At 46.3% G+C, this 12,311-nt stretch overlaps 5 protein-coding genes across 5 annotated transcripts, besides 1 other annotated feature; 1 reads left to right on the top strand and 4 right to left on the bottom strand.

Annotated features, from left to right (window-relative positions):
- Positions 1-103: 103 nt before the first annotated feature.
- Positions 104-885, top strand: TSTA_096170 (GNAT family acetyltransferase, putative; the record flags this gene model as incomplete). The annotated part of the gene is made up of 2 exons (XM_002479286.1): positions 104-821; positions 851-885. 2 exons carry the CDS (start codon positions 104-106, stop codon positions 883-885), a joined length of 753 nt encoding a protein of 250 aa, XP_002479331.1.
- A 289-nt stretch (positions 886-1,174) lies between these two features.
- TSTA_096160 (FYVE domain protein, putative) lies at positions 1,175-2,294 on the bottom strand (the record flags this gene model as incomplete). The annotated part of the gene is made up of 2 exons (XM_002479285.1): positions 1,175-1,558; positions 1,836-2,294. The coding sequence occupies 2 exons, from the start codon at positions 2,292-2,294 to the stop codon at positions 1,175-1,177; spliced, it is 843 nt and encodes a 280-aa protein (XP_002479330.1).
- Positions 2,295-2,463: 169 nt separating this feature from the next.
- Positions 2,464-2,495: a microsatellite.
- A 3,733-nt stretch (positions 2,496-6,228) lies between these two features.
- On the bottom strand, positions 6,229-7,774 carry TSTA_096150 (inversin, putative; the record flags this gene model as incomplete). Its single annotated transcript, XM_002479284.1, has 3 exons — positions 6,229-6,614; positions 6,881-7,432; positions 7,474-7,774. The coding sequence occupies 3 exons, from the start codon at positions 7,772-7,774 to the stop codon at positions 6,229-6,231; spliced, it is 1,239 nt and encodes a 412-aa protein (XP_002479329.1).
- Positions 7,775-7,822: 48 nt separating this feature from the next.
- TSTA_096140 (cortactin-binding protein, putative) lies at positions 7,823-10,351 on the bottom strand (the record flags this gene model as incomplete). The annotated part of the gene is made up of 6 exons (XM_002479283.1): positions 7,823-8,915; positions 8,988-9,243; positions 9,337-9,529; positions 9,611-9,706; positions 9,857-10,041; positions 10,150-10,351. The coding sequence occupies 6 exons, from the start codon at positions 10,349-10,351 to the stop codon at positions 7,823-7,825; spliced, it is 2,025 nt and encodes a 674-aa protein (XP_002479328.1).
- An 809-nt stretch (positions 10,352-11,160) lies between these two features.
- Positions 11,161-12,064, bottom strand: TSTA_096130 (uncharacterized protein; the record flags this gene model as incomplete). Its single annotated transcript, XM_002479282.1, has 4 exons — positions 11,161-11,549; positions 11,723-11,791; positions 11,840-11,928; positions 11,961-12,064. 4 exons carry the CDS (start codon positions 12,062-12,064, stop codon positions 11,161-11,163), a joined length of 651 nt encoding a protein of 216 aa, XP_002479327.1.
- Positions 12,065-12,311: the final 247 nt, after the last annotated feature.

Genomic DNA, 12,311 nt, shown 5'->3' with positions numbered 1-12,311 from the left:
TACAAAAGAAAACGAGCCAAGAAAAGGATCTTTATTGGGCGACCATTACAAATTTTTTTCTCCCTTTCAATTATCTTTCTTTTATTTCATCTAAAATATAAAAATGACTACTACAGACCAACCCTACAAATTCACAACATCCTTTTATCCACCTCAAATCCTTACCACTGCCACCACCAATGGAGATAAAAATGTATTAAATACTTCCAACACACAACAACCCTTAACGAACCAAATCTACAACGACGCCCTCTTTATTCGAAATGAAGTCTTTGTAAAAGAGCAGGGTTGTTCCGCGGAGGGAGAAGTGGATGATGACGATGGGAGGAGTTGGGGGTGGGTTGTTTATGCTCTTCCACAAGCATACCAAGACCAAGATCAAGATCTGGAGAAGGATGAAGATGGGGGTTTAAGAAAAGGAACCCCGGTGGGTGTTATCAGACTTGTTCCACCACCACATATGTCTCACTCTCATCTTCTTCACCCAACGTCATCAACAGAAAAAGTGGGATATGATTACACGCACGAACCATATATAAAAATCACTCGAGTCGCTATTCTGCCCTCTTTCCGCGGGAAGGGGATATCTCACTTGCTTATGCGGACAGTCGAGTCGTGGGCTCAATCTAACAGGGATAGGATAGGTGAAATGTATTCCCTCATTGCACGCGAAGATGGGAAGTCTGAAAGAGAAACGAAGAAATGGAATGGGTTGATAGGGTTGCATGCGCAGGTCCAGGTTGAAGGGATGTACGCTCGTTTCGGGTACGAGACTGATTCTACCATGGGGCGGTGGGATGAGGAAGGTATTGAGCATGTTGGTATGTTTAAAAGGGTGAATATTCTTTAGAGCTTGGAGAGGATAGAGAGGATAGAGAGCATTGATCTATTAGCTCATAAAATGACATTAGTAGCTCTACGTTAATCAGAATAGCAGGCTCAGTCGACTAACGACGATGACTATGTACAAGAAATCAAGGTAAAAACGCCGGAAATGACTCAAACAGTTCTATATGGCGCCAACTCCAGCAACATTGCAGATATGATAGCGCTCGTCGCAAAAGTGCACGCGCTCAGAAAAAAAAAACAAATGGGGAATCATGGATATCAAAACCAAATCACGTAACCTCCCCAGAGAATAGGAAAGAAAGAAGAAAGAGGGGGGAGGGGGGAATTAAAAAGTGCTCCAATTCCAGTCGCGAGGAACACTGCTGGCAACAGTGAATTCTTGCTGGCGATGGGGAACCTCGGCAGCATCGTCGACTTGTTCCTCGTGTTCAATCTGAGCGTCAATACGAGCGTCTAGTTTCTGCTGAATGCGACTCATGCCTGCAGCGCGAGACTCTTCCCAGCGCTGATAGGCCTTGTAGCATTGATCACAGGCCCGGGAGGCGGATCCTTCTGGGTGGAAACGCGCATTCTGATCGAGAGGGACCACGTAGGGAGTATGACTTGAGCAAAAGACGTGGCCACAGTGACGACAGTGATGGCGACGGGTGAAAATGCCAAACGAGGAGCGACACGTGGGTGAATCACAAGTTTGAGAAGCAGAGTCGGCCTATGAAAAAATTAGCCTCTTGAATTAAAATCGGCGAGGGATATGTTGTGCAATAAGAGGTGAGGCCAAGCAAGGGGATGATGAGGGATTTGGATATCTAATGTCAAGTGTCATGTCATCGAGCACGTAATAGGCGAATAAAATGGCTCATGGGACCCCCGCAGACAATACATATAAACAGCCATTTCCACAGGAATTATTCCTTTTTTCCTTTCCTTTTGTCTCCCAAACAATGGATATGTGCAGATGCGATAAAGAAAGAGAACAATAAACTAACCTTCCAGTGGTCGCGTGTCGGCACACCAGTCACCTCGCCTAATCGCTCACCCTTCTTCCACACATCCTCGGCAACCTTGCTCACCGTATTCCTCGACTGGAAATTCTTCTGAAAATCAACAGGCGACGCATCTTCGTTCAAACTATCGAGTGAACCGTGAACACTGCGAGGCGGCGTGATGGGTGACGGATCTCGAGTCGTGGGCGCTGTTCCAGTCTGAGGTCTACTGGGTCGCTCGGTCGGACGCAGCACGGCGGGAACATATAGCGGCGCCTTTGGGGGACGGATCTGACGTGACTGGGTAGGGAGGAGGATGGTTGCTGTGCTTAGATGTGGTGAAGTGGGTGAGCTGTTGGCTGGGGTGTTGGTGTTGGAGTTTGTCGGGGAGGGGTGGCCGTAGATGGAGATCTGGCCAGGATTGGTGATTGTCTGCGCGGGGAGAGGAGCGTAGGTTGCCATGATGTTCGAGTATCCAGTACGGCGATGTGTGTAGTATTGTGTAGTGTTGGGTTGGGTGGTTGTTGAGTAGAGTAGAGAGTAAGGAGAGGAGAGTGTCGTCGAGAGAAGTAAATGAGCGAGGGAAGAATCAAGGAAGGCGCCGGGGTAGTAATAATACTAGTTCGCCCCTAAGGAAGGAAGGAAGGAATGGAAGGAAGGAAGCGGTGATGAATTATGGCGGCGGGGAAGGAGCGACCCAGAAAGGGGCGAATAAGAACGAATAACCGCCGTTTCGGGAAGCCTCGCCGCCCAACCACTATACCAGTACTCACTCCCCAATTACTTAAGCCGTCTTCAGCTTCATTATTGACACAGGTCTCGATCGTGGCAAATGATGATCCAGTGCATCACTCTCGCATATCTATTTACTAGTACACAGTACATAGGATATTTACAGCTAGTTCTGCGTTTGACGGAGTCCTCCGTTTAGGGTCTGGCTGGTATGACAATCCCAAATGAGGCCGAGAAATCTGGCCAAGCCATCGCTGTTCGGGACCAGCCATCCAGGAGCCCTAGATGCGCCACATAAATCCTAGCTAGTCACGAGTCAGACTAGTATTCTCTATCGTTTCCGATAGTGGACGTGTAACACATATTCCTTATTGCTCTGCTTCGATATCAGGACGAGGCGGCGATCAGAGCATGTTCGTGCGACCCGCCGAGAGATATCATAGATTGTTATATGAGCCGGGATCACGGGCAGGGCCGTGGCAGGGATGCCGTCCTTGATACGTATTGCATTGCCTTGGAAAGAACTCGGCAACGATTAGACAATACGTGCAAGACATATTCAACCTTACAGTTAAGACAACGACACTCGCTCAATCCCGATAGTGGGTGAAGAAAGGAAGTGAAATTGATTAATGACATCGAAGGTCATCATAATCGTGAAGATCCTCATTGATCGCCGACGGGCCAATCAGCGTGGGACGCTAGCATACCGCACCGTTGGAGCGTTAGCTCCAAGACTCAACACCGATACTCCGTATACTACTAGAATTAAGATATAGTCTACTATGTATAGATATGATATGATACATCCAGACCAGAATGATCACCGCCGAGTCACTCACTCATACTATCTGAGCCGCACACCGCTTCCTCGAAGTCGTACAATGCATTCTTTGATATCTCGGCATTATTCTATTTCCGAGGAGTCTCTCAACACCCCTCCCCCCCGGTCCCGGTCCCGGCAGTGCACGCGAGAAATATCTCAATACGGAAGTGGCCTCTCGTGCGAGATGAACCAAAACACGACGACTTTCCCTTCTTAAAGGCCCTGTAAACACGTCTAATCCAATGAGACAGTTTTTGTTATGCAATGGATTCTATTACGGACAGAAGTGGGCTGGGTGTTCGATCGGATATAAATTCTTGACCGGGTTCCACTCGGGAGAACGGATAACCTTATTAACAGTGCTCAGTGCTCAGTGCTCAACATTCAACTTCATCTAGATCGATCGTGATGTATGTATCCTTAATATAGAGGCGATATACTGCGTACTCGATATTGACATCATAGATTAAGCTAGACGATAATGATAACGAAAAGCACAGAAAGCATCCAGTCCCAAAGAAGCAACAAAAAAAGCCATTTTCTGACTCGATTCCGCACCTGCTGAATCGGGGCTTAGCGTGCTTTAATTTAGGGAAAACGCCGTTGGTCGCCGTTTGGGGTTTAGTCGCCTTTTGTCCCGCTGAGCGCTGATTGGCTGTCTCCTGCGTTCTTATCGGTGGCAACCCATTGGTCAAAGTAGATGTGCCCTCAATGATTGGTTGGTCGACTGGGACTTCTCTTTTGGGTTTTAGTTTGCCGAGGCGTATAGTTCAATGCTTTTGATTGGTTGGTGATACGAACATAGTACTACGTAGTTATGTTACGTAGGTACTATGTACATAGTGGTTGTTGCTGATTGTGGTCACTGGTTAGAATAGCCCTAGCCCTAGCCCTGCAGGCATGCATGTAAAGGTCGTTGGAAGAGGAATCCATCATCAGTCGCTTTGCTTAACCTCTAATTGCAACATATTGCTATCTATGATCATCAATTGGGATAAGTTAGGGCTCAGAAGGAATAAATTCCCGAGCAGTTTTCCTGATTGCAGTATGCGCCTGCTTCGATCTCATCTAGACTATGCTCATCGGAGCATGATCCCGAGTCTCTATCTGCTCCGAAAGCATCACTTCTCTCTGATTACAAGATACAAATTTGCCCTCTTTAATGTGCCCCGTCACCATTGCACTTAGTCTGAAATATGGCTTCTCTGAATAGCACATACATTAACCCGCTCTGCTTACAAGAATGAATAGGTGAAGAAGCAGCCAAGTTTGACGTTGCGCGTATGCTCACAGGTATTATATCTTGTTCGGTGTCATTTACAGGCTTCATTCATCACGCCGGACTACTCTTGCCATATAAGGATTGATAGTTGGCTCGACTTTTCCGTTAACGCTTGGGCTAATTCGGGAAGCTGGTGGAAGCGCCCGCTAGACACAATTGAAGTCTGGAGAACGTACTGATATCTACATTGATGATTCACCTGTCTGTAAGTCCGAGTCGAATAAAGTGAGCGAAATAACTCATTTTCTTTTACGACGTCATTGGGGACCGACTTTCCCTTCCAGTGCCCATTGGCATATACTTAGGGTTAGGGTTATAGTCTAGAGTTAATATACCGGGTAACAATGAGGAGATCAAGCCTGTTGTCAGCTTTCACATTACAAGCCCAATTATGAGTGACAACGAATTCAGTGTTGTCTCGTACGTCAAATGGGACTTAGAGATTCCCTGCTATCTTTTTGACCTTAACCCGTGGCGGAATCAGAATAATCATCCCCACAACAAATAAGTCAAAAACTGGTCATATTTTTAACCCTAACAGCTTTTGATCTTAAAAAAGGCAGTATTGACCTTAAACTCCGAAAGAATCTAAAAACACAAACTCTAATCAGATTGATGTCTTTCATGGATGGTAACAATGAAGTTCCTGTGAGCAATAGCAAGGGCCTGTATTATCCCAACAACACGGTGATGTGGGATTCAACTCGTCCTGGTGACTGCAATGATAATACTGATAGCATCGTCGCTGGCTCGTCTATCCTGTGGTAGTGGATACTACCTAAAACGCAGATCCCCACAGCTTCTTGTTAGAATAAGCGTGGCTCCAGAGATGCTAGAGGTGCCGTTCATCATCTGTGGGGTTGATAAGAGCGGTCAGAAAGTGATTTTGCCAGATCCATCCAATCCATTGATATATTCCTCTGCGGCTTATGACATGACCCCCATCACCGTGGGACATCGCGGGAGTCATTAACTGGTATATTGGCGTTAGTTTAGGTGGCTGATAGCTGTTGCAGCCCAGCACTTACTGGAAGTGTAGACAAATGATCCTACAACTCTACTACCATACGAACTCCTTCAGGCGCTCTGCCAATGATGCTCGGGGCTTCAAGGCAAGGCAATGAAGGAGTGTACTTTTAGAAAGAAAATTATGTACCACTCCATTGTCTGAAGCCACTAGGTTGCTCTGTCGGAGGTGGGAAACCCAACTACGGCAGGCATACTGAAGGCGAACCGGGAGATATCGATTTATTAGACGCTGGGAAACCTTTGGAACAAGAATCTCTGGCTTCTCTAGCGAGTAAATGTCCTCAGTATGCGTACGCTTTATACGTCGGTATCGAATGAGGAGGTTCGAGATGGCTTCGAAGCCCTGCATGGCATCTTTATCTTGTGTGAGACTTAGCGAGTGGCTATGGACAGTAGTTAACGTCAATAGATCTTCCAGAATAAAAATTTGCCGTTTAATAAAAAAGAGAAATGTAAATATAAAAGTATAACTTCTACTTACATCTAGAAGAACCTGGACTCCAGCCCACGCCATTGCAACATGTGGTTCAGAGCTCAGCAGTTGTAATGAAATTCTTGAAGCCGAGCATTGTATGGATAACCCTGCGGGCCTGGTCCCTAACGACGATTTCTTTCCTGCCTACAGTGAATTCCAATTGTGAGTTCTGTATGCTGTGGATTCTCTGTTCCACTAGTTTTCGAAGACGCATATCGCGATCAGTGCCAGGTTCAATTTGCTCAAGCTGGTCCAACAAATCGTTCTCGTATGCTTCTATAAGCTTTTCATCCTCCTTACGGAGCTGTTTGTACGCTTCATCCAAAATTACATCCAGCTCCAGGACGCATGCATTCAACATGTTACCGGACGACTTGGTAGGCCGAGAAAGAGTGTCGGAAGGTTTCGGTTCTGGAGGCCTCTCAGGTTCCTTTGGAGCTTTTGTCTTTTTATCGGGGTTTTTCCAGAAATCGTTTGAAATGTTCGTTGAAACGGTCACGCCGCGACATGTTTAATTGCAAATTAACAATTTGATCCTGAAGGACTGCACTACAATATTAAAACAAATAGAAAGGGAAATCTCTTCCTGCAAGTCATTCACTATAAAGCTCTGGTCAATCCGTACATTATCATTACCGAATCTGCTCTAGCAGATGTTATACACACGAATAGGAAAATTAGAACGTTGTCTCATGTTCGAAAACCGCTTTTTTTGTTGTGATCAAGAAATTGCTCCACTATCTCCCCATGCCCATGTCTTATTGCTAAGAGCAGTGCGGTTTGCCCAAACTTGTCGGTGGCTTCCGTTATAGCACCTCTTTCAAGAAGCAATTTGACTACATCTGTATGGCCCTTCTTTGCTGCAATTGACATTGGTCTCCAACCAATACAATCGGTGGGCTGAAGGTTGGCGCCCTTCTTGAGAAGTAGTCTTATGACTGAAGCTTGTCCATGGGTTGATGCCCAAAACATTGGCGTTAGGCCAACGCTATCCTTAGAGTTGGGGTTCGCACCTTTTCCCAGGAGTTGTAAAGAAAGTGGGCTATGTTTGTTTCGTACTGCTAACAGCAATGGTGTTTGGCCAGAACCGTCAGCACACTCAATGTTAGCATATTTCTGAAGAAGGGTATTAACAACTGTTTCATGCCCGTTTTGTGCTGCCAGTAGTAGTGGTGTTTGACTAGACTTATCCGCACACTCAATATTAGCACCTTTGTCAAGAAGGGTGTTGACAACAACTTCATGCCCATTTTGTGCTGCTAGATGTAGTAATGTCCGATCAGAGATGTCTCTACACTCAATATTGGCTCCTTCCCAAGAAGGGTATTAAAAATAGCTTCATGGCCATTTTGTGCTGCCAGAAGTAGGGGTGTTCGACCATATTCATCTGTACACTCAATATTGGCACCTTTGTCAAGAAGGATATTCACAATAGCATCATGCCCGTTTTGTGCTGCCAGAAGTAGTGGTGTTCGACCTGACTTATCTGTATACTCAATGTTGGCACCTTTGTCGAGAAGAATATCGATAACAGCATCATGCCCATTTTGTGCTGCGAGAAGCAGTGGTGTTTGACCCAAGTCGTCTGTACACTCCATATTGGCACCTTTGTCGAGAAGGAAATCGACAACAGCATCATGCCCGTTTTATGCTGCTAAATGTAGTGGTGTTTTATTATCACTATACTTGCCCTCTAATGTGCTCCTATCCTTTTCTAGAATGGCTTTTACGACCTCCAACATGTCTCCGTTGATCGACCTATAAAGTGCATCCCGTAATCCTGCACTTGTCGCCGAAAATTTCCCTTTCTTAATGAAACATATTGCCATCTCGAGATGTTCCATCTCAAGTGCCACTGAAAGAGCAGTGCGGCCATCCTCATCTTCGAGTTCTACCGCAGATGGCTCCATTTCAAGCAGAAGCCGTGCGGTATCTTCATGGTTTTCCGTCAAGGCAATGAGTAGTGGGGTCTCCTCGTACTGGTTTTGGGTTGTTGCCGATATGCCATGAGTGAGCAAAATATTCGCAACGGCTGCTTGGCCTCTGCGTGATGCTATCGAGATTGCGTGATCATCATGTATACCACCATCGCTTTCGTACTCGTCTTCCCCCTCCCTTCCAACTCTCCTATAGAATTCTGGTGATCTGCTGGCGTTAGCCCCGGCTTTGAGAAGCTCTGAAAGGAATACTTTAAGAGCACTACCACTGTTCTCAAGCTCTAGTAATGCGCAGTAGACAGCTCCATCGAGATTGAAGTTCAGCTCGAGAAGCTTCTTCAGCAATATTTCGTCTCTGCTACGTATGGCGCAGGAAACAAGAGCTGCCGACTGGCCAAGGTAATTCAGGTTCGCCCCTGCTTCAATTGATTTGAGAACCACCTCCCCAGCATTTTCTGTCACTGCAATGGTCAACGGGGTATCGCCGTCCTTGTTTTCCGCGTTAACATTTATCAACTGATATTTTTGGTGCTCCTCCCCTTCACGACAAGCTCTGCCCTGCTCAGAAGTTTCTAAATTTTGAATTTCGGCCTCATTTGTCCGCTCAAGAAGCGCTAATGCTACACTCTGATGACCCTCTCTGATTGCAAGGATCAACGGCGTATTCCCATCGGTGTCTGTGCCATCAAGTTGCACAGCATCTCTCCGCAAGAAATCATCAAATGCGCTTTTTGATCCAAACGCAACTATCGCATGGAGCGCTGTCGCCCCAATGAATGGCCGCCCCAAGGGCGTGTGGATACTGTCAGGATCAGAAGCTCTCCACAGACTCGCAATTTTCTTTAGTTTGGATTGATTATCTCATTGTATCAACGATAGAAGGTCATGTTGGGGGATCCTCTCCTGTTCCACCTTCCGGATATGGTGGAATAGGAATTGAATAGCATATGGTACCAACGGAAATATAGGCCATAGCCTGTAACGGGGTAGCCCAGCACCTTCCAGGACCTCATCCAATGTCATGTATTTAAGACGAGACCTTGATAGTTGATAATGGCCATCTCCAACAGGAGTGTGAGAAACTTTTTGGTCCCTGCGGTGGAGAAAATCATTTAGTAAGAAGTTAGCAACTGATTGGTGAATGAATTAGGCCTCTCGGTCAGAGTCTTCCCCACCAGGTTCGTATTGCTCCCAAATGTCGCGTGTTTGAAATTCCACCAGACCTCTGGAAAGATGTTTCACATGCAGCTCAAAATCAGCCAAAGTATCAGACCAGCTTTCATGGTTTCTGAGTCTAGCCTTACAGTCCGTGTCCTCATCAATAGAAAGAGCATCCCTAAGCTCCTGAGCAGACAGCGGTCTTTCGGCAAATAGAACCCAACGGAACAATTTCAGCATCTGATGTCTTTCGGTTTCCTGAACATCAGACAGAATGTTGGAGTAAAGCTAGTCAAGAGCTTCCGGAATCAATTTGAGCATTTTATGCAGTTTCTGCACCTTGGTTCCATGGGCTTTTTCTTTGATGACCTTGTTGCACACAAGTACTGCCCATTGAAATCCGCCTTGGGCTTTTGCGAAAATCTTCTCTTCAAGCTACTGGCGCGTCTCTCCTGGTTCAATTTCTTTAAGTAAATCCTGAATAACAAATTGGATGTCTTTGTTATTCCCCTCTTCGACCCAGATTTCCGGAATGTTATCAAGGCCAAGGATAGGATAATGTCTGGAAGAAAAACATATTTTTACCTGTTCTCCTTCACGCTCGACATTCTTCATCAGATCCTTGAAATATGCCAACAAGCTTCTAGCAGCATCTGTTCCACACTCATCAAGCGCGTCCACAAAGATAAGGACAGGACAACGCTTAGTCCCCACAGTCAGAACTCGTGATATGAAATCTTGAAGCTCCTTTTCCACCCAATTCCATCTACCTGCTTCATAGGCTCCGAACCGTTTTCCCTATCCTCGAAAAGTCGGGTGAGCTGGGAAAGGTACTGCGGGAAAGATTCGAGCGTGCCATTCAAGAGAGCTCGAAATACCCCCAGGGGTGTTTTCTGCATATGTGGCTCGCTGCCGTTGATAAAAAAGGACACAACCAGCTGTCCAGTGTTTATGTAGGTCATTGACTGAACAGCAAATTTCATGAGAACGGACTTTCCGCTCCCAGGGCTCCCTTTGACACAAAATAGCCCTCGCGAGCTGGCCAGCCATGCCTAATATTGCAAATCCTCTAGCAGCCATGTGCAGGTGTGCATTGCAGTATGTATTTCGTTGAACCTGTGCTCTTGTTCGGGGAAACCAAGTGACCTAAGGCACTCTGTATTGGGTCAGCTGTGTATAGAGAACTTTGCAGCGAATTATATACCCAAATTCTCGCGTGAAAGCGTTGCTGATGCTGGGAAAGATGTCAGTACTACAATAATAGTGTTAGACTAGAGTTATGGATGTATTCTCACCGTTTTTTATTTCAACTAGATCTCTTCTGTTGCTGAAAGCGACGGGCACAACTGTCAAGAGATCTTTTGCGTAGGCAGCAGCGGCTAGAGCTGCATACCCTTGCCAGTGTTTGTTTTTGTGAGAATCACAATAGTCACAGATTCCTCGGATAACCAGGCATGGAAGCTGGTTTATCAGTCCGGCGGCCTCCATTTCGAAGCAGAGGATGTCCATCTCCCGAGCGATGGAGTCTCGTGTCTTGGCATCTTTCATCACTTAGTTTCCAGAAGCAATCAAGCCATAATGAACATGGGTTCTTTGGTTGCTCGTGGCAAACGATCCACTCTCTGATTATGATCACATGTTGAGCAGTCAGGTTTGCTATCTCGATGATTGTACGTTGGACTAAAAAGCCAATCTACATCAGGTCGGGAAAAGTCTTGTCGCATATGTTGATGTTTCTCGAGTGTATCAGATATGGTTCCTTCAATAGGCGTACCTCTGACAAAGTAATTGCTGCGTATTTTAGACATTGCGGTCAGCAGACATAGAGGGGGCTTGTTGAGTGATCCAATGCGCTGGAAGCGTCCACTAAGAGCCTTCCCATAGTCATACTATCCCACACCCCCAGAGGATGCAGTCGGCATACTGACTACTACATCACCAAGTCGGATGTCAACCTTCTTGCTGGGTACTCCACCTCCAATATCCACCATCAACCCAAACTGAAGAGAGGGAAATGTCGGCAGCATGTGCGACAGAACAGTCGCAGCAGATGTTGTCCCGTACATACCAGAGGGCAAACACGCAATCACTATATTATGACTTCTCAACCTGCCAACTGTGTAAGCATTCGGGTCGGTCGGATGTTGAGGAAGGGGGCGGTGAATCTCATCCAGCATGGTCGTTGCAGCAGCCATTTCCAAGGGTAAGGCGCAGATCCATGCGATCGTGTAGTCATCATGTGTGAAGTTATTTTGCGTGTCATTGATAACATGAGAAACTGTATCAGTCTTAGTACACGACATTCAGGTTCTCTATCCACTCCCTAATTCGAAGCAATGCAGAATGTAGGGTAGAATTCTCAGATTGCTGAAGTTGGAAGTTGGATAGCTTGTCAGCTTCGAGTCTGCCCAGCTTGGCAAATCGAAAGCGGGGTATCAATAGTAAGCGTACCAGTACCTAAGCCCATCAAAGCTGCCTTACACTTTCCCCAGGGATAACGTATTTCCCGACCAAGTCGTGCTATTCCCAACAAACCAAGACACATGCTCTACAGAGGGAAGAAATTACACACGAAGCTCATCAAAAATCCTAGACTGGGAATCCGGGATCCTGCTAGAAGCAGTTGATATTTGGGCCATCTAAATGAGCTGGATCGACTGTCCTGTCTAGCTCGTTCTTAACTGCCCACCCGTCAGCCGCAAGTGCAATGGCCCCTGGTACTGCCGTTAGTGGACGAGCCTGCTCCAGTAACGGAACTGCTGTTTGCTGTAGTGACGGTACTACTTGGTCCATGTGTACCAGGGAGCCTTGACTTTATATGGGCTGGGTTGCTGCTGGAACCACTTGTTTAAAAGGCGCCATTACTCGTAAGAAGTAAGCATCCGTTAACAGAATTATCTGAGAACCATTCTGCATTTGTCAAAACATGGCTCCATTGTTTCATTCATGCGCCTCGCTCGGCATCATTTGCTATAGAGACAATCGAACCTCCTTCGTCTGTTTTACACTATGTATAAGCTCGGTACCATACTGACCTAGA

Source organism: Talaromyces stipitatus, genomic scaffold, assembly GCF_000003125.1.
Source record: "Talaromyces stipitatus ATCC 10500 scf_1105507295527 genomic scaffold, whole genome shotgun sequence".
NCBI classification, from domain to species: domain Eukaryota; kingdom Fungi; phylum Ascomycota; class Eurotiomycetes; order Eurotiales; family Trichocomaceae; genus Talaromyces; species Talaromyces stipitatus.
This window is presented reverse-complemented; position numbering and strand designations above follow the sequence as displayed.